Source organism: Dermacentor andersoni, chromosome 11 (genome assembly GCF_023375885.2).
Source record: "Dermacentor andersoni chromosome 11, qqDerAnde1_hic_scaffold, whole genome shotgun sequence".
Classification (NCBI taxonomy): Eukaryota; Metazoa; Arthropoda; class Arachnida; order Ixodida; family Ixodidae; genus Dermacentor; species Dermacentor andersoni.
This window is the reverse complement of record NC_092824.1, coordinates 36,532,287-36,553,825: the sequence shown is the minus strand read 5'-3', so window position 1 is coordinate 36,553,825 and position 21,539 is coordinate 36,532,287. Positions and strand designations below refer to the sequence as shown.

General features: G+C 45.5%; 1 protein-coding gene across 1 annotated transcript in view; it reads left to right on the top strand.

Moving 5' to 3' along the window:
- The window catches only part of LOC126517851 (FAS-associated factor 1-like), a 62,038-nt gene that overhangs the window by 7,203 nt on the left and 33,296 nt on the right, over positions 1 to 21,539 (top strand). Inside the window, exons 3-12 of the mRNA XM_050167661.3 lie at positions 2,064 to 2,196; positions 3,553 to 3,638; positions 4,689 to 4,783; positions 7,353 to 7,437; positions 8,206 to 8,295; positions 10,707 to 10,787; positions 11,242 to 11,341; positions 12,857 to 12,920; positions 14,659 to 14,740; positions 21,370 to 21,518. Of these exons, the coding sequence (XP_050023618.1) occupies positions 2,064 to 2,196; positions 3,553 to 3,638; positions 4,689 to 4,783; positions 7,353 to 7,437; positions 8,206 to 8,295; positions 10,707 to 10,787; positions 11,242 to 11,341; positions 12,857 to 12,920; positions 14,659 to 14,740; positions 21,370 to 21,518 (965 nt within the window). The remainder of the gene's footprint in view (positions 1 to 2,063; positions 2,197 to 3,552; positions 3,639 to 4,688; positions 4,784 to 7,352; positions 7,438 to 8,205; positions 8,296 to 10,706; positions 10,788 to 11,241; positions 11,342 to 12,856; positions 12,921 to 14,658; positions 14,741 to 21,369; positions 21,519 to 21,539) is intronic.

Here is a 21,539-nt window from a genome sequence, read left to right as displayed (position 1 = left end):
CCAAAGTGTGCAATGAAATACAGAGGCGATCAACTTACTTTTGTGCTTCAAGGCATAAAACGGCAGTCTATTAAAAAATGTAAGTAGAACAATAATGCATATTTGATGCAAGTTTCACAGCGTATACCACGAAACCCCTGCAATCTCACCGACTAAAACTAGTGAATTGCCATGTATGCCTTAAAATAATTAATTAGAAATTTATTTGTGATTTTTTACTAATTAGTTGGTTGTCCATTTCGATTGCTTGTCCTCTAATGTTATCCACTTTGAGTAATCCAATTCAAGGACTACAATTACGCTATGTGCCACATGTAATATCTAAAAATTCTCTATGGTTTAAGAAAACACCCTGTATATGACGGCGGTTTTATTCTGCCCAGCATGAAAAAAAATTTTCAAGGATTTTTTTCTTCGTCATTAAGGAGGAGCACATATACATATATATAGTGGCACACACCCAGTCACCTAAGTTGATGTGAAAGAGGTTAGATACAAACATACATGCCACAAACCGTGCGAAGTTCTCAGAAATGCTGATCATATTAAAATATCAAGTAATACACATTATTTACTAATTATGAAATGCTACAGCATTGCAACACAGCATGATGCATGTAGCATAAAAACAACCAGCATTAGTTTTCACAAATGCCTGCTATTGTTCTCTTGTTGCAGTCGAACCCGACTATATCGAACCCATTTACATTGAATTATTCTGTATATTGAACAATTTCTGAACGTGGTATAGTTACAATGAGTATATATAGCAAAAGTTACGCTTACATCGAACAAACGTAGCAGTGACTCCCGATATATGGAACGACAGGTGGCGCAGAAGTCCCCCCAGAAGTTGGCTTTCCCTCGCGGCTGCACGGAAACCCGGCAGTGCGGCTTCGTCCAACCTCTCTCCTTACCGTGACCGTGCTGCGTCAGGCGAGCCGTGGACACTCCCGTCCAAAAAAACTTATCCTTGCCCTCCCGCAGTGCTTGCTCAGACAGCCGATCAGAGGCTCTTGTGGCCTCATCATGCAAGATGGCGCAAGTGCGAGTTGTCTCGCTGCTTTTCTGGTTCATTGTGTTTGTGCCTTCTGGGCCTTCCCCCGAAGTGCTGCCGTGATGAAGCGGCAGAATTAGCTTTTCACCATGAAGCTTGAAATCGTAAATCGGGTCGAATGCGGTGAGAAGTCGGATGACCCCACAACGTGCAAGATTCCGCGGAGCACTCTCAGCACGATATTGAAAGGGGAGATTAGGGATAAAGCGGACAAACTCGCGACCCGGTGCCCGTGGCGCCTGATGCATATGCAAGGCCGTGTACAAGTGGTTCATCCGAAATTGCTTCAGACGTGCCAGCTTCCCCGTGCCCAGTGATGACTGTAAATTCTGATGAGTGCGACGAAGCTGTTGCCGGTGTTGCCGAAGTTTGGAGCGAGCTGTCAGAACTTCCAGGAGCCGTTGACAAACAAGCCAATGGTCGATGAGTTTGTGAGTGCAGATGATGTCGCGACCATGGGGGAGCCTGAAAACGAAGACTACTTTGCCGACATGTTACCGAGCACAAGTGAAAGTGGGCACAATGAGGAAAGCGACGACGGTCCTTTGTCCGCATCCTTCGAGGTGGTTGGTGCACTCGCACTAGTCCGGTGCTTCTGCGGGAATGTGGAAGGTTGCGGCCTCAGCTGTTCCGACTCTAGACAATGTGGAGAAGTGCTTGCGTCACATGTAGCGAAATTGCCCAAGCGGAAGAAAGTACAGGACTGTTTAATGCAAAACTAAGGTAGCTTCATCAGTGAAGTGATTTTATAAATGGTATTTGTTTTTATGACGTCCAATTCTTTAGCAGGCTCATATCGAATTATGCCCTATATTGAACTGATAGGCATTTTTTTGTAAGTTCAATGTAGCCTGGTTAGACTGTATTAGCTTGTGCTTTGCTAAAATTCTCCTTAACGTTTACCTCCTCGGGCCCAACAATATCTTAGTGACAAAGTGCTTCTTAAAGTCGGGTGCTATAGCAGTGCTGTGAGGTGTGAAAATTGCGGTGCCTTGAAACTGCGCAGGATGCGGTACACAATGCGCTGCCTCGGGAAACACAGTCACTGCCGTCCGAAGAGGACTCTGTCCAACGAATTCAGCTCATCTACCGGGACCGTGCAGTGGCCCTGGCGCTTCCACGCCGCGGGCTCACGTGCGGTGAGTTTGTGCTCTGTGATGCTCGTGCTTCTGCCGTTGCCAGCTGATCTTTTTCAGATGCTGGACCTGTTTGATTATTCAGACTTTCCGGTGGCACTGCCGCCTACTCTGTAAAACCAGCGTGCAATTTCGCATACTTGATTCTTGTATGCTTGTGCTGCAAACATGGCTGCTGTGAACAAGTTTGCTGCCGTTGAGGCCATGGCCTTAACTTTCACTTTATTGGGGAAGTGATTTCCTCTCTTGTGGATTTCTGTTTGGCTGCCGTGATGAAATTTTTCTAGGCTTTGCACCACACCACAGCTCTTTGGTCACCCGCCGTGGTTGCTCAGTGGCTATGGTGTTGGGCTGCTGAGCGCGACGTCGCGGGATCGAATCCCGGTCACGGCGGCCGCATTTTGATGGGGGCGGAATGCGAAAAACGTCCGTGTGCTTAGATTTAGGTGCACGTTAAAGAACCCCAGGTGGTTGAAGTTTCCGTCGTCCCACGAATCTCGACCCGACAAAATTTCTTTCGTATCCTTCAACTGTAAGTGGAGTTATCACACTGATACCCGGCTTTCTCTCTATTTTTTTCTCTGCTAACGTGCTAGAAGTTGCACAGTGGAGGAAGGAGCCAAGAGGGTAAAGCCCTGGCCAAAATATTAGTGTCACGGCAGTGAAAGGGCTTGTCGCAGCAACTGTGGCGGCCACAATAGACTACGCTACGCAGCATGCTTGCTGCCATCTCGGAGGCCACGTGCAGCAGACACAGCTACGCATGCTGCAGAGATGAAATTATTTTTTCTGTCTTTTTGGGATAGATTGGAGACACGTATATGTTTTATTTAATAAATTAAAACATAACGATGATGTATTACTGAGAACGTTCTCACAATCACGAAATCAGCCGATAGTGTTGGTAGACCATCTGCTTTTTGCAGAAGCAAGAGCAAGCGACTGCTCACTGTTTTGATACAATGTTGTAGATTCCCTGCTGCATACGTTGCAATAATATTTGGCTCACCTGTTCACAGGTGCCTTGTCGGCAGATCGGCAACATTTTTTTACTGTGTTCAAAAAGGTTTTCAAGGCCTTTTTAATCTTACATTGAATTACATTACACCTTCCTTTCAGATGAGACACAATATTTTTTGGCTGCGAATGCGAGCAGCGAGAGAAGCCTGTCGAGACTTCCTAGTGTTACTTGCTATGTGTAAAATGCAGTGTACTGTATTAACCACTAGTTGTTGTTATTGTAGTTGTCAGGCAGTTGACGCATCCGACCGGCCTCTGCCTACGTGAAACCCAAAAGCTCTGTATTTTTGGCACGTTTGCGCTTTTCTAACTCTGCTGTCTGCACTCTTTGTTGTCCAGGCGATGTACGGCAATTGATTGCACAGGAGACCTGCGTCCCACCGTGCCGGCAGGCACTCCTGGGATGGGACCACGTCACAGACGAGGTGGGTTGGGGGGCGTGCCAACTGCGTCGATAATGTGGTGCCTGAGAAAGGCTCATAGGATGTGTGCAGTGTCCCAGGACCTGCCTGCAAGTTTCTGCATTGACTAGTCGTGACGTCATGGATCTGGACAGCGTCTTCTCTTGCCTGGTTTTTGTTTTTTCTGTCGGCAAAATTCAGCTGCATTGTATAAAAGAGCCAGGCAGTGAACTTAGCAAGTTTGAAGAACCTTTACTGAACCTCAACAGTCCACATGCAATAAAGATATCTTGAAACCTGTGACATCATGCTGGCAAAACTGCCGATGGGGCTTCTGCGCCAAATTTAAGTATCAGAGCATTTACCTTAATTTTCTTTTTCTTATAGTCAACCCACTGCTATGAAACTAAAGAAGATAAAGCTTTGGAAGAATACTTTAATAGTTTAAACTGATTTAGTGTATCTCTTTAGTGGATTGGAGAGGATTGGAGAGATTTAGTGGATTAAAGGATTGGAGAACGAGATCATCTCATTCCTTCTTGACATAAAAAGATTTAATGTCATTTGCATTAAGTTTTATTAGTTCACTGCTACATAAAGATAATGAAAGACTAACTGCAATGAAATTTCACTTTGGCTAAATTGGTTAAAGATGAGTATCCTATCCTGTTGACTCAGTCTTCACCGGTCTGCTAATTGTATAATTTTCTTATTAACAGTGCACCGCAGGCGCTGTCTAATCTTGGAGGTCGCGCCAAGGAGCCATGTGTTGTTATTCATGTGCCACTTGAGTGATAATGGCCGTGTTGTTTTTCTCCCCAGTTTTGGCAGCACAAATGTCTATTTTTGATAGCTTTTCGTGAAGCATGCACTCCTATTTCAAGCATAAGATTGCGCACAGAGGCTGCTCCATATCTGTGCTGTCTGCAACTGGGCGTTTTAATTAAGCGGTCCCAAGTTTCGTTGCAGCTGGTGTTGCTGTTAGCTGAAAATGACTTTCGCGATCAAATGAGTGTGCGAAGCGCTTGAAGGTGTTACGTAACACTTGAATGGGATTGCACATTTCGCCTGCAGACACCCTTCGTGGCGTCAGAGCTGGCGCCTGGTGGCAGCCTCATGCTCAGGAACAGCCAGCCTTACGCAGACGCAGCTGTACCCAGCAGAGGAGGGTGAGTCTTAAACAAGGATAGTGGTACTAGTGCATGATGCAGACTGTGTGCAACATGCTTAAATGGTGCTGCAGTCTGTTGCTTAAACATGGGCCCTGAGTATGTTCCCTTCAGGCGCGAATTATAATGGACTGTCGATAGACGTGTCAAATTTACATTATTCCAAGGCACTGGACACTGTGTTCCAAGAAGGACAAGGTGACAGGGTGTTGCTTTGTGCATTTTCTAACGAGTCCTCATAATTATGCAATAAATTTGGATGTTCTAAATGCATATTCATCTGGCAACACTGGTGATATCCACCATCTTGGTTAAGGTGCCATTGTGAGGCTGGCTGGACTTTGTGAGGCTCAGCGATTGTCGCCATGCGGTTATTCAGGACTACAATGCAATGGTGGCCTTCATTGCCCAGTGCTTAATGAACAGCAAACTGCACTGTGATACCACAAGCCAAGAAAGCCTAGTTGGCAAGTTTCTGCATGCTTGGATATTCGTTCAGATGACATTCACGGGGGTCTTACTGCTTTGAAAGAATGTTCACTGAGCCTCTTTTTGTGGTGACATGCACCTCGAACCTGACTTAATTACCCTGAAAAATTTCTCATTCACTTGAATGTGTGCATAAAGCCTCTATAACTACCTTGCATTGTAATAGCAATGCACCAGACTTGTTGCATCCACAAGAAAATCTGCCAGGTGTGAAACATCAAAGCTCCGCTAGTAGTGTTATTCGTTGGAAGCTGTGAATAAAAACTGTGGTTGCTCTGTTCACATTGGATTGTTTTCAAGTGTGTGGACTGAAATTTTGAGAGTCAAAAATCCAAAGTGTGCATCATCTGCATAGTAAAAAAAAAAAAAATGTGATTTGGTGCAATCGGACAGTGTCACCATCTGTCATTGCTACATGGGAAGGCGCCTTCCCCCCATAAGGATGACAGATGGCACCACCACCATTTCTAGAGTGGTGTCACTGCAGACAACACACACTTTGGATTTATCATGGATGTACCAAGCAAGCAATGCACACAAAATACGGTATTCAACTGAACCAACCACGAATGCTACTTCTGTGCAGCACTTTAGTGCAGCTAAGCGAGTGGGTTAGCTGAAGAGGTCATGTATATATGCCCAGTACTCCTGTTTAGACAGATGCAATGTAGGATTGACCTTTACGTTAAGGTTGGGTTCTTTAGGGCTGGGCTAATTATGTTGCACAGAGCCTGTCTTCGTCACATTATGGGTCATGCCAAGTTCTGTGTGAACATTGTGCAGTGTGGCACAATGCAGGTGTTTCTTATTGAAAGCTTTTTATTGAAAGCAAGCACTTGCATGCAAGTTAAAAGAACAAAAGCATGCAAATTCACCCCTCCCTTTTTGTTGTATGCATACACTGTTTCCGCTATAGGTTCAAAAAAGAAGCATCGGACAAGTAAGTATTAAACATGGATGTCGTAGAGATATATGTGTATGATAGAAGCTTTCTTTATTTCGCAAACTTAGCTGTTAACGATGCAAGGAACGAACACACAACACAGAGTTGACTTGTTTCTCTGTGTTATTGAAATGGTTGCTGTTGATTGTCTTGTCCAGCTCATTTTCTACTCCTATAATACCAATGGCTGGCAGTGCTGAATTCCATGTCAGGCAGATCTCGTTCACTGGACTGGGTTCCTGCCGCCTTGACTTTCTTTTTTCTATACTTAACGCTTGTACGAATGTCAATTTTTTTTTGTTCGAAGCAATGTCAAAGTAACTAGTATTTAGCGTATTTAGTATAAAGAATAGCTTCGTGTAGGTGCGTGGAGCTACACTTTCTCTACATAATGCCATGCCATCTTGGTACGCTCTCTCTTTGCTCGTGCGGCAGATTACCTCTAAGACAGGGCACACGTATGCACTCACCTGCTCTAAGAGCCATGTGCAACGCAGCCACACCTGCACTATAAAAGGAAACGCACGCCAACACCCAGCCCCACTTTTTGCGCGCTTGATCGTGTTACAGCGAGCTCGCCCCCCCCCTCCCCCCCTTTGCCCTTGCTCGCACAGGAAGACGTGGCTTATCAAGCCACCATCTTTCTCCGTTCACCCTCGCAAGCTTTTACTCACATCTAGAGCATAAAGCACGTGGGGTGCGATATGTTCTTATCGTATTTGGACTTACATTTATTGTCTCAGTTACTCCATGGTGGCAGGGAAATTTAATTATTCTGAAATCATTTATAAACACGATTTGTTATATTGAGGTTCTAAATGTGTGGTGTTCTATTTACGAGAAGTAATAAAAAGTTAAATACTTCATTATTTCAAGAATTTTGTTATACTGAAGTTTGTTATTCCCGGCCACGGTGGCCGCATTTCGATGGGGGCGAAATGCGAAAACACCCGTGTACTTAGATTTAGGTCCACATTAAAGAACCCCAGGTGGTCGAAATTTCCAGAGTTAACCCCACTACGGTGTGCCTCATAATCAGAAAGTGGTTTTGGCACGTAAAACCCCATAATTTAATTTAGAAGTTCTTTGTATTGAAGTTTAGCTATAATATTTTTGATGCGTGGTTTGTTTCTCTAGAAACCAAGTAACGCTCCACATCCGGGACGAAACCTCGGGCAGTGAATACTCCATCAATCTCCCTGGCTCCAAGACTGTTCTAGAGGTAAGCAGGATAGAACAGGGGCCAATTTTTTGCACAATTCGTGTCCAAGTCAGCACCTCGAGGGAATGGTAAGAACTGCCAATTCAATTATAACTTATGGTGGCAGCCTGTAGTTTTCAATGTCTCTAGTGCCCTGTGGCCGGGGAGGAATCTTATGAAAACTTGTTTAACATTTTTACATTGTCACATAGAAGTGATGGACAGGTTTTTCTGCCTATCACTCCTATAGAGTATCGGCCACAGAGTTTTCTTCAAACGTTGTTAGAGGTATCGCTGACACTGCGATTGTTCAGCTATCATGGGGATGATTGTTGGTACACGGAGTTGCCTAAACTTCATGCTTGTGGCTTGAGATGTTCTTGTCACACTATTTCTTACTCTTCATCTTTATAAGTTCTCCAAACACAGCAGTGTAATTAGTCCCTGCACGTATGCACAATGTGCAGCTCAAAATTTTATTGAGAATGGTCAATTTGCAAAATCTCAAAGCCACTTGAAGCCGGAAGCATGATATTTAGACAAATTCATGTATACATCCCATAATTCACGGTGCTGGCTATAAACAGCCGCACTCGTAGACGGCAGTTCCAGAGTTTTCTCTAGTAATCTTTGTAGGAAGCTTTTTGTCACACACGGTGTGGCAGTTCAGCGACTGGCAGTTAATCTAGAAGCATTACCTCCGCTTGGGCCAGAGAAACTGACCTGCATCGTTGATTTGTTTTAAATGCATGCCAGAGAGACTATTAACTGTTGTGGATCTCTGTGCAGCTGAAACAGGATGTGAGCGACCTGACCTCCATACCCGTTCGACATCAGCGGTGGATAGGATGGCCGTCGGCAACGCCACCGCCCGACGAGGTGAGCACCTGTGCACCCCTTGTGAGAGCCCCACTCTCAACTGGCCACATTCGGGACTCATCACCTTCTTGATGCCCATTGACTGACATAGCCGACTAGTAACCTAACGAAAGAAAATGGCACACCTTCCCTCAGCATAGTTCTCCAGTGCGTTGACAGCAAACCTGCTCATTGTGCCAGTGATGAACCACGCTGGACATTCTGCCGTGAAACTAAAATGGATCCCCCAAAAGTGGCCGTCGAAAATATGGCCTGTGCTTGCAAGTTTTATTCTTGTTTAAAATATTTCAGAGTGTAATTACAGTAGAACCTTGTTGATGCAATATTGTTTCGTACGTTTTCTTAGCACCAACATTTCCAATCGAGTACACAAAAAATGACCCAATAGAGTTACGCTCTTTTTTTATTGGTTCATACGTTCCCAGAGCACACAATTTTTCAGCACCTAACGTTCCAGTATGTCGCCAAACTGTGATCGTATGATATGTTTTCCGGCCACTAGATTCCACATAAACACTTGCAAGACAAGCACGATCAAGAACGATATCCAGCCCCCACTGCAGCTTTCCCGCAGTACTCACCTGCCCATATCAAGTGAAAATGCAGGTGCACTCTGAGTTTCCTATTCTAGTACCCGCGAATACCTTCGTGAGCTGTTGCACAGTGCGTTCAAAGCTATCATTGCTAACTCTACTGTGATAAGCGTTTCCACCTATCTGTGTCACAAAGTGCGGGCTGTAGTGCCATTGGAAGGTTACTGCACACTTTTAATGGGCAATAACATAATAGGCATAACATAAAACACACAGCTGGCCGGTGTGAAGTGAGCATCGCATTTCACTCTGACAGCATCGTACTCTGACGAATCCCTCCAGCTCAATTCCGTTTTGGAAACACACATGTCGAGCTGCTTGAGTCTATGGCTTGTATTGCAACTAAGTAGAGCCTTGTTTATATGTTCCCATTACGTACGTTTTCCCGACACCACCGTTCACAATTGAGAACACAAAAAATCACCCAATAGAGCTGCACTCATTTTTTACCAGTTCATAGGTTCCCAGAGCACACAATTTTTTGGCACTAACGTTCAGTAGTTCAGAAAACTGCTATCGTATGATACGTTCTCCGGCTGCTAGATCCCATGTAAAAACGAAATGCACGAGGCGCCAGAGATCGAGAACAGCATATCGCTGCCCGCCGCGGCAGCTTCACCGTAATACTCGCCCGTCTGTCTCGCGTCAAAATGCCGGCACACACACTCAATTTCTCATTGCGGTACCAGCAAGTCTTCTCCGGGGTCATGGTATGTGGCATTCACAGCTATCACCGCCATTCTTATTGCGATAAGCATGTTTGGCTATCTGTTTCACAGCGCGTGGTGCGCAGTGTCATTGGTAGCATACTGCACGCTTTTAGTAGGCGATAATCCAAGCGAGCGCCGACCATTCCCTGCTGCAGGTGACTCGATGTGGGCATGACGTTTCGCTTCGGCAGCATCTGGCGTCGCCCACCAGCTCGATTCAGTTTCGATTTTCCGTCGCCCTCTTAAAACAACACTCAACAGGAAAACAACAAAACGCGTCTCGGGCCCCCGGAGCACCACCATCACAACACGCGTCGGCGTCTCGTATGTGCTGCAGCGATCTGCGCAATGTTTCGCATTACGTAGAAGTCAGCAATACATAGCAAGCGAGACGGTACAGGCGCAACTTCCAACTGTCATGAATACAGTCATGTCCTGCTGGTAGTAAGATACCACAAGCTCTTGAATAAAAAATGGTGGATGCACTTGCAGTTTCGCAATGACAGTTGATCAGAACCAAGCACCATTTTGAAAGAGCCATACGATGCTGCATTTAATTTTTAGGTGGACATTACTAATGGAAATTTGTGGCTAGGTGCGGGAACGTATCGAGAACCAAAATGACACTGAACATGTGGTTTTCGGACCAAAATGTTGCTGAATTGTAACTGCTGATACCATCTTGGTTGATTAATTTTAAAGGGTTTTTAAGGGCAAGTCCATATGTAATAATCTAGTGATATAGCGGCCACTTTTTGCAGAACTATCGAGTCCATTATAAACGGGTTTGACTGTATTAAGTTGCCCCGACACAAAACGGGCAACCATCTACTTGCAGAACCATTGAATAGCCAAGGGTAGGCTAGTGAACAGCAAGAATGTAGTTAGGAGAAGCGAAGGAAGAATCGCGTCACCAATTCTTGAACTTCTGCTTCTAGGGTGGCTCTTGCCATCTTGTCTGGTTCAAATGAAATGTGTGGGGAAACGCATTCGCAGAATTTCGCATAACTGCTGTAATAAGCCAGTTGTTTAGCTCAATGAGTCATGCTTAGCAGGTGCTCCAACATGTGGTACATCATCTACATCGTCTGCTTTGTGTCTGATGCAGATGGCGCTGTCCCTGGCCATTGGACGCACTGACGAACACTGGCTGACCGTGTCGAATGTCGGGGGTACGAGCTCAGCAGCGGTGAGTCTTTTCTGCGACGTTAAAGGCACACGAGACGTAACTGTTGAGTCTGTCTAGGTTGTCAGGTTGACCTTTTTTTTAGAAGCTACACAGCATTTCATTTATATGCCAGCAGACGAGACATCATATAGCCACATCTTAGTGTTGTCTCACTGCTGCATTTTTTCTTCATGCAGTCTGCTTTTGCAGGCAATCTTACTTTTACCTCCTGTGCTGCTGAATGCCACTAATGGCCTTATAGGCAGCATGCTAAATAAAAGCTCACAGTCTTGAACTTCAGAGACCTTTCCGTCACTTTGTTGGAGCAGTCCCTCCATGATTAATGAAAACTTGAGTTTTCCTATATGAAATGTAGTCTCGCACAAAACTCTGACGTTTGACAGTACCTTGCGGAATGTAGCACCAGTCTTTTGTGGTACCTAGGGGAAACTGATGTGTGTGTGCGTCTTTGCAGGCAGAGTTGCTGTCAAGCGACAGCAGTAATGCTGACGAGTTCGAGGATGCTAACGAGTGCCTGATTGCCTCTGAGGACACGACGACTCCAGCACCTCTGAGTGAGTGGTCACTACACTGCCGTGTCAAGGGGGATCCAGCTCGAAGACACTTTTTAATATTCACCCTAGAGCAATGAAAGCGGTTCTTTTGACAAACACATGCTTGTGTTCCCTTTTCCCCTAGCATCAGGTAACTTTGCTCCAGTCAGGCACTGATTTTTGCCAAGCACACTTGCCATGTTTTAGCCACGCATTCTGTACCACTCCAACACATCTTCATCTCCTACACATCCTCATCATGTACTTGGAACACATGTTAACGTGGAGGAACCCAGCTCAGCCATTTCACCTTTTGCCTTTTATCAAGCCAACACCCTATGAAATTAGAGAAGCCTTTGACAGATCTTCCTTTTGGCAGCAGTTACATCAGGACAGGGTGTCTGGAGGAGTATGGTGGCCTGCCATTGCTGGGGGGTTGAGATGCAGGTTCTTTTTTTTTTTTTTTTTTTATTTAGGTCTTGGAGCGGGTCTCTGAGGCATAACTTCAGATCACCCAAATGAAGACAAAGACATTCGTATACGCGGGGAAAAAATGCAATAGCAATGACTTGGTGGAACAGCTAACAGCACATGTTTTGAAAAATTACATTAGCAGAGGAGTAGAACAGAAAACGATACAAAACAAAGCAATTAGGAACATGCAGTTCTGTGGAACACTGCAGTTCACCGCTTTATGGAGGGCGAGGTGGGGGTGATAAGTGAAGTGACGATGTGCTCACACTAGCTGACGCTAGTTCAGCGACAAATATGAGACAGCGAGACTGAGAGGCTGGCTTTCCTGCAAAGCTTAGTTGCCCAGTGGCTAAGCGTGTGTACAGGCAAAATTTCGCCAGCAGCATGAAATGAACGCAAAATTCAGCACAAAATCAGGTACACGTTCTTAGATGGATGTAAACGTTAAGAACCATGTTTGCTCCCACACAGCCAGCTATATATACGATTTGTTTCGAATATTTGTATCCAATCAGATATTTGGAAAATTTTTCGAATACCTAGTTTTTGAATCAAATACGAATATTAAAAATATATTATTCTATAACGTTAGAAATTTTCGAATGTTTGCGCACCCCTGCTTATAGTTAATGATGCGCTTAGTTTGATGCATCAAAACAGTGATGTAAGCATGGGAAGTGGCACTTTTGATATGCTGGAGCAAAGTTCCAGTTGTGAATGGTTAAAAAAAAACAATTACCAATTTATAACTGTACAAATAAATATTTAATTAGACTGCAGATAAGGTTTAGTTTGTGGGTAGCTGCAAAACCAATTACTAATTTAAGAGTTTAGTTAGATAACTTCACTGCTTTCTTTTTTCATACAAATGTGTTCTCCATGGCCAGAAATAAAGGTGAATAAGTTGTTTTAATTTTTCTTGATGTGAAACTCTGTATGCTCATTACTACAAGGTTAGTGTGTCGACTTCATTGTACGTTCTCTCATATCCTGAGTGATGCCATGCTGCGAAGAACCTCAGCTCTGTGCACTCATACAAGACTTCGCTATTTTTTTGTGCAGTGCCCGAAGGTCTGGAGAACGAGGCCGAAGCGGTGGCACACTTTTCACGGGCATTTGTGCGACGGTAAGCGCAGCGAGAGGTCAGCTGGTGGCCTTCTGGCAACATTGAGGCTGAACAACCGTTGCTCTTATTAAGTAGAAAATGCAGGATGCATGTTTTGACTGCGGCTTGTAATTTTGCATCTATAACCTGCCCTTCCATGTAACCATCACCTCAAGTTACGCTCTATGAAACTTAATAGGAAAATTTGTGCATATATAACTCGCACAAATTATCAACTAAAGCAGTGTTCAAGCCTTTGCAAAAATATCCTGGCATAAAGAATCCCAGGTGGTTGAAATTAGCCCACAGAGTCTCTCATAGGCCTCTGAGTTGCTTTGGCACATAAGCCCCACTAAGCTGTCTGATCGAAGGGCCCATATTGAATTGTCATATGTGAATCGCCTTATCCTTATCGCCATAAATTCCATCAAATACTACCCATCACAAAAACTAATTATGCCTCTCAGAGGCCTAACCTATCAATTACTATTTCTTACAAACTCATCAGATTGCGTTGTCTGACCTCTGGAAACTTTTTATTGAATTTTCAGTTTATTGATTGCAGCCTTCCCCTCACTGAGTTAGTCGCCAAGCCCAGTCACCATGTGTTCCTGTACTAATTGTGCATAACACTGACTGACTTTTATAGTGCGCACAATCATGTTTTTCTCACTTACGTTGAATTTGCACTCTTCACGTCTTGTGATCATCGCGGCCTTATTTACTGAGCTGTGCATTGCTCTTACTGCTTTGTGTGTCACCTCTTGCCAGTGCTTTTGTGCAGGGGGCAGAAACTCAGTCAAGCAGATTGTCTCGTTTTGTTCTTGCCTCCTCCATTAACATGTGCTGATGGAAATAAATGTTATTATTATTAGAGTGTTGGAGCGTAGTGTTACTGTCCTACCGTTACTGTTACTGGCTGCCATGACTGCGCACGCGCAAAGTTTAAAGAGCTCTCAGTAATTACCATTGCCACCTGGCAAGCTTGCTGGTACGGTACCCACCAGTTACCGGGACTGTGTAACAACGAGGTGACACCCAGGCTGCCTACATCGATGCCAAGTCATGCTTACTAGTTGCTCTCCTTTGTAGCTGCAAGAAATAAATGGTAAAATCTGCCTTTGTTTAATGCTGCCTCAGGCTCAGCACAAGGTATTGGCAATCTTTTTGTCATTCTTATTGAGATCAGCTGCGTTTGTTTCAGCACTGTTAGGGCCTAAAAAAGGATGACAAGGTATCTAAAAAACTGCACAATTTGATGAGAAAATCTGGTGTACCTGTAGCCAAGACAAGACAAAATAACAGTCTAATCAACAGTAAATGCTGTGGTGCCATCTGGTAGGCAGAATCGGAACACTTCCGCTGTTCAGTGGCGACTTAGGCCTAACGTCGTAGAAGGCAAGCAACTCGGCAATAGCGTAAATCATTGCAATTGCTTTGGCCTCTCAGTGTGATTCCAGATCGATTTGAGCAAAGGCTGATTTTAGAGTTTATTTCTTCCTGCTACTATGAAGAGGAAGTGGCAAGGAAGAAATTGGTATAAAAGTGGGCAGCCTCGGCACTTCCATGTCGTTACGCAATCATGGCAGCCAGCAAGAGCCATTCTGGTAAACCCGGCGCATGCGCAGTCACGCCAATAGGTATAGAGAACAGTAGGGCGGTAACGCTATTCTAAAGCTCTCGGAATATTATTTAGCCTTTGGAGCCACTAGTGGTCAGTGCAGCTTGTGTTGACCATGAGCACTGCGTGACACTGCAGGTACGGGGAGTGCTCTCCAGCCTTCTTTCAAGGAACACTGGCCCAGGCCATCGAAGCATCCTGCTACAAGCCCATACGAGAGGTACGGCCCCCGTGCTTTTCCTTGTGCACGTGATTCTCTTGCACTTGACGAAACAGTCACTTTTAGAAGTTCTATTACATTACAAGGGCGTACATAGGTGAATTGACATTGCTGACAATTTTGCGCAACTTCCACATTTGCCTTCATATTCAGAATGTGCGAGCTTTCTAGCTTTAAGCTTGATTCGTACAGTGAGTTGCATTTATTTTTCAACCACATCAGTAAAAATTAACCGGCGATTACGGTGCTCCCTAATGCAAAATTTGAGTGCAGCTCTATACGTGTTTTCATTTCACGGTATATTGGCCGGCGCTGACAATCTGTCTCGTGCGGCACGTTGAAAATAGAGCGAAGTGTGGCCCAACTGCCTCGCTAAATGGGAGATCACGAGAGGCAGCGTGTGGGTGATGCGTGGGCGCAATTCACAGCAGCAACTGCCAACAGACCTCCTAGACGACGCACGCTACTCTGGGGCCTACTCGTAGCCATCGTTGCTGCGCTATGCTTTTCTTCTCAAGCTTTTGTCATACCCTGCCCTGCTTTCCTCCTCGCATCTTTCATCCCTCACTGCACTCCGTGTTCGCTTTCATCTTTCGCTGTGCTCGTTCGCTCGGTTATGTCGACGTAGGACAAGGGACACCGAGGGACGCTGATGCCGACGCTTGCCACAGGAACGGGAGCCTAGGAATTGTGCTCTAAAAGATCTTGTGCTTGCCGCTGCTTTGTTCACACTCCTGTATTGCAGTAAGGTCCCTTTTCTTTTTGTCCATGTCGTTCAGAACAACATTTGGCATTATTACTTGCCTCATTTGTCCAGGAAAAATGAAAAAGCACCGACGTATGAGCATATTTGAGTTAGTGCAGGAACGTGTACCGCGTTTGCCACCCAGTGACAACCGAAGAAAACAGCAAGGATAATAGGCACAGCAGGGTGATTGTTCAGGCTTGTAGTTGACATGAAAATTCTGTTCTGCCTTGATGCCTTGATTGAGACCACAAGGCAGTTTTGCATTATTGAAACACAAAGCACCCCTAACTGCAATGTAACTAAGTTGTATTCACCCTCCACTTTGTTATATTTACCATAAAAATCCGCATATAGTACGAGGTGAAATGGTTGGGACGCGAAATGGAAAAGAAAAGTTTTATCCACATATAATACGAGTTAGGAAAACTCGAGGAAAACATTTATTTAAATTGCACTCTGCACTTCAGTTGCTGTCTTCCTCAGCTGTACTCTCTTCAGATAGTTCCTTGTCGGACATATCTTCCCAGAGGTACTCAACCTCTGTGCCATCGAGCGCATTCGAGATGCCGCACTTCTTGAATGCGTCCTCTGGTATGCTGGCCCGTGCATCCACAATCCACTTGTATAGCGTGGCTGGTGAAGCCCGCTTCAGCTGCCCAGTCGGCGTCAATACAGGCTCACCTGAGCACATCGAATCTGCGTAACACCACTTGACCGCATCCTTGAACGGCTTGTTCACACAAACATCCAAAGTTTGCAGCTGAGACGTCATCCCACCTGGGATAACGACGAGTTCAGTGCCGGATTCGTGCAACAGCCTCTTCACTGAGTCGGCCAAATGGCAACAAAATGTGTCCAGCATGAGAATGGACGGGAACGACAACAGTGCGCCGGGCCGCCTGCACCAGACGGACTTTATTCAGTCAAGCACAAGATTCTTGTTCATCCAGCCTTTCTCATGGCATCCCACGACTGCATTTTTTTGGCAGCTGCTCACCTTTAAGCACTATCTTGCGCTTGAAGACCACATAGGGCGGGAGCTTGTGTCCGTCTGCCATGCACGACAACATGATGGTGACTCGCATTTTCTCATTGCCAGTGGACCGGACAACTTGTTTAGGGCCCTTTTCGTGCATGGTGAGGGGCGCTGGCATGTCCAGATAAACCGGCGTTTGGTCAGCATTGCTGCTTTGGCTTAGCTGGAAGTTCTTGGGCTTGGGCAGCGAAATAATGCGGTGCTGGAAAGCTACAAGCAGCTCTTCGAACGATTCGGGCAGCTTTTGCGAAATCGAAGTTTGGCAGCATAAGGAAAATCCGGCATGGCACATGTAGCGATAAATCCAGTGCTTGCTCGCTTTGAAGGCGGAGCTTGGTAGCCCTTTTTCTCTTGCAAGCTCCTTAGCTTTTGCCTGCATAAGCTCCACGCTTACAGCTAGATGCACGGCTCGCTGTTGGCGTACGAACTCCGTCAGGGCGAGTTCGATTTCCGGGAATGTCCCACTCTTCGGGCTGCGAAAGCTTCTTCGCGTTCCACTGCACGTGAAAAGGGCTTCCTTCTGTCGACGCCATCTGCGAATGCTTCCCTCGTTGACGCCAAATTGCCTCCCGGCCTCACTGTTGCCGATGTCCTGTGCGGCTAAAATAACCTTTCTGCTGAAAGCAGCCGAGTATTGTTTTCGTGGTCCGGACATCTTGGTCCTTCAATGCAGAATTAAAAAGATGCGCTTCATGAAGTGTGGTTTGCACGTGTGCTGTCAAGGTGCGCACTCAACAATAAAGCAACGATGGTGTAGTCACGTAGCAATAACGAAACCAAGCCGTAGCCACGCAGCAATAATGAAGTCAAGCCATAGCCACGCAGCAATAGCGAAACCAAAACTTCTAACCCAAATTTCTGACTGAAATTTTTGTTCAGATCTGCATATAGTACGAGGCACGATTTGGGACGCTAATAATAGGGGAAAAAAACTTGTATTATATGCGGGTTTTTACGATAGTAGCTTGCCAGCAAGTGATGAAAGCAGCCTGTATCCATTCAGCGTGTTGGTCATGCTATGATGCTTTTTCATATTTTTGGACCCAGTTAACCAACTATGTAAACTGTTACGTTGCACAGAGTGAGCTAAAGACACGAAATCTTGTAGCAAAATTTGTGCATGAGCAAAGCAGCGGTGAGCGCGAAATTTATTTTTGAGATCGTCGAAATAAGATACACCAGTCCTTGCGCTACAGTGAAACCTTGTTAAACTGTAGTTGGCCGGAGCTCGGAAAAAGTACGTTCTAAACGGTAGTACTGCTTAACCGAAATAGCATGAGATCGCCCACTTACTTGTCAAAAACTGCTCTGAGAGAGTGCTATGAAAGGGGGAAGAAATATGCAGTATTTATTTACTTCGCGCGACAAACGCGTTATTTTCGTTTGATGCCGTGGCAGCCTAGCAGTGACAACAGCGGCCTCAAATTTGCTGAAGCTGCGAGCCATCTTTTCAGCGAGCCCCATTTTTTCGGCAAACACTCGCATGGCAGATTCCTCGTTGGCGTTGCATATTCTCCGTGCACAGGCATGGTAGCGTTACAGAAGTCGTGGGGGCACTTTTTCGTTGCAGGGTGCTGTTCTCGTTGCGACGATTGCATTCATGAGGCTAACATAATGCGCAGCTTCTGCCACTGTCGGGCCTAAATTGCTCGTGCTGCCGCTTTTCGTGTCGTCCTTATCACTGTCGCTAGGTGACGCTTTGGCAACAACAGAGGCAACAATGGCGAAAAGTCGGACCCCGTAGCTGACATCTCTTCGCGGTCGCAGCGGTGCTGCCGAACAACTTTTTCGCATTCCAAATGCCAGACACCGTAGTCAACAGTAGACCCATGTCGCGTGCCAGCGCCGACTTTTCACTTCACGTTCGATAGCACGAACAATGTCTAATTCTTCTTCTATGCTAAGCACCCGGCGTCTTCTTTATCCGAGTTTCGGCATGACGTGAGCTCCCGCTTGCACGACGCCACAATGCTCTCTGGCACGGCGCCGAAATGATGTTGATGTGGCTTCACGCACAAACGATCGGGTATTGTGCCGATCTCTGGGACTTGTTGTTCTGCCGGGCCGCCCGATGGAGACGACGCACCACCGTATTTGCGCGACGAAAAGTGGAAACATCACGTGTTAACCGATACGTACGCAATAAACTGGTACAATTTATGCGGATACAAAACATATTATGTTCAATGGCCGCTGAGTCGGGGATTTGACTTTACTACTTTTAAAACGAAACTACCGTTTAAGCAGGTACGGTTTAATGAGGTTTTACTGTACTTACAAATTGACGAAGCTAATGGACACTATGCAACTGCATAAAATGCCGTGAAGGTACTTATGATCAGCACAGATTTAAACGCAAGAACTGCAATGCACTGATTCATTTCCAGGTCGACCTGCATATGTAACAGTGACTTACCATATTTGCACGTAAATAATGGGACCAGGAATACAACAAGAGGGGGACTTTTGGTCTCAGAAATATTTCAAAAACTGTATCATACAGTAAAACTTTGTTCATTCGGATTTCACGGCACTGAAAAAGATGTCCAAATTAATCGAATGTGAAATTATCGAGCGTATCAAGAGAACAATAAACTAATTCTTACTGCATCAACATGCTTTTATTTACTGGCTGGGTCAACAAATCCTGTTTTTATTTTGCGCAAAAGCAGTGCAGAAACTGCAATTCTCATCATCTCGTGACTAATTAGCATTTTCAGCGGTGAAGGTCTCGTGTAACTTCCTTCGCAGACCTTGGTGCACATCTTCATCCGAGCCAAGCGTTTTCTACCGTGCGCACATCCCGATTATTTTTCAGCGCTGAGGTGGTGGCCAACTGATTGTCCATTCATTGCGATGTTGGCGTGTTTGTGGCATTGTGTGAACATTCAATGCACTGCGTCAAACCGAAACTACTATTTGACGCAACCGCTGCTGACGAAATTGTGGTCTTGACACTTTCATAGGTAGCGACTAGGCATTTATGAAGGTGCACTGCTAACACAGTGTTATGTGCGGAAGTAAACACAATAAAAGCTGTGAAGGCACAAATAGGCGCAGAGCATTCCGGCATTCCTGCCGTTCACTTACGATTTCCACTGATGAATATGGTGATGCGAACTCTGTCACTTAGTTTCGTTTGAACGCCAGCACCACTTTTGCTCTTCTGTGTTGCACATATCCGGCGCTCGCCGAGCTCCGAGACTTGTCCGAATTAACCAGTGTGTGGACAAATACGTTCTAATTACGATGAGTTCCTTCTTTTTTTTTTTCAGTTAAGTAATGCATACGCCTACCGGGACCAATGGATGAGTCCAGATTATTCGATTTTCCAAATTAACGAGGTTTTCAACGTCGAGGTTGACACATCTTTCATCCAATTACACACACCAGGTGGCCTGATGAGTTACTTCCTGTTTGCATTCCAATTTGTGCTGATGGTACAACGCTCTACATTCACTTCCATGCAAAGAATCGATGCGAGGTGTTGAGTGCGGAAGCAGACACCCTGTTTTTATTCTGCTTTGCTGTCTCTCTTGTGCCTTCTGCAAGTGCATTGTCAGTGCACCTAACACTCCCTGAACACAGTGACGCGAGACGACGGCCTGCAGCAGCAGCTGTGTATGACACTGCTCCAAGGTGCACAGGCCAATGTTGGACTCGCTGCAATACCAAAAATTATTCGCGGCGATTTTCATTGTTTAATCACAGTGTGCAGTAATGTTATAAATGGTACTGTAATTACACAGCAGTGATGCCGCAAGTACAGATCTCAGACACACGAACAGTTATGCAAGTGCTCGCCGTGCACTTTACTGCCAGCCACTGATGTTACCAGTGAGCCTAGCAGACGTGACGGGCGCATTATCTGCGCTTTGAATAAACGTACTGCTGCGTGGTTGATTTGCAACAGCTGGTGCGTGCTCAAGAATCACAGTGTGATGATTGCTGCCACATTGCAGCATTGCATTTCGTGCTACCACAGACGAAACCTACCGCAAGCTGTGGTGCGTAATCTTGCTGGTAGAGTGAGGGACAGGTTTGTGCACGTCTCCTTTTCTAGCGTGGTTGTGACTGTGCGTGGCTGAGCTCACACATAGTCAGCGCTTTGCGCTTTGGAGGTAATCTGTTGCGTGTGCGAAGACTGGGTGAGGCATGGCGTTTAGTGCTCGAGATTATGCAATCTTGAGTTTTGGAGACGCATTGAAGCAAAAAGCAAACGAAGCATTCGCTCCCCGCGCCCAACGATTTTCGTGGTAGCGTCGTCTCACTGCAGGCAACACTATCAGCTGCGTGGATGCGAAAAGGTGGCTGGCTTCGCTTTGCACTGCCGATGTGACGACATCGTCGCTGACACTGAAATTTAATGAAATCATTTTTTTCTTCTCGTTTACGTTTGCCTTCACTGATTTCCCAATAATTTGGGAAATTTCGCAGCCCCTTCCGTGTGAAGAAAATCTCCCGCCGACTACTTACTTGCATAAAAGATCAAATTCAGTATAAGAATGTTTTGCTGTAATAAAGCAAATTGCCTATTTTACCAACTTCACTATATCAAGGTTTAACTGTACACATAATGAATATAACGATATACTACATAGCAATAAACATACAATGTATGTGGCCAATGTTAACGTGTAGCACATATGTGCTTATAATGAATATCGTATGTAACGAAGCTATTTTCATGCCGCATGCAACTTCGTTGCACAGTATTGACTACTCTGCCAATAAAGCGCAAGTCACTGTGTGGCTCGACTGTTCGCAATTAGAAGGTGGTTGAAAAATGTCCTATCCTGGTGGGGGCCCTGTCTCACTGACTGCCACCCTTCACCTCTGACCCAGCGGAAGCCATTGGTGCTCTACCTGCATCAAGAACAGGGAGCAGGTTCCTTTTGCGGCCAACTACTCTGCTCTGAGGCAGTGGTCTCCTACCTTACGCTGAACTTCATCCTCTGGCCATGGGACCTGACGTTACCCTCTAACCGGGACAGGTATGTGTGCATGCATGCATG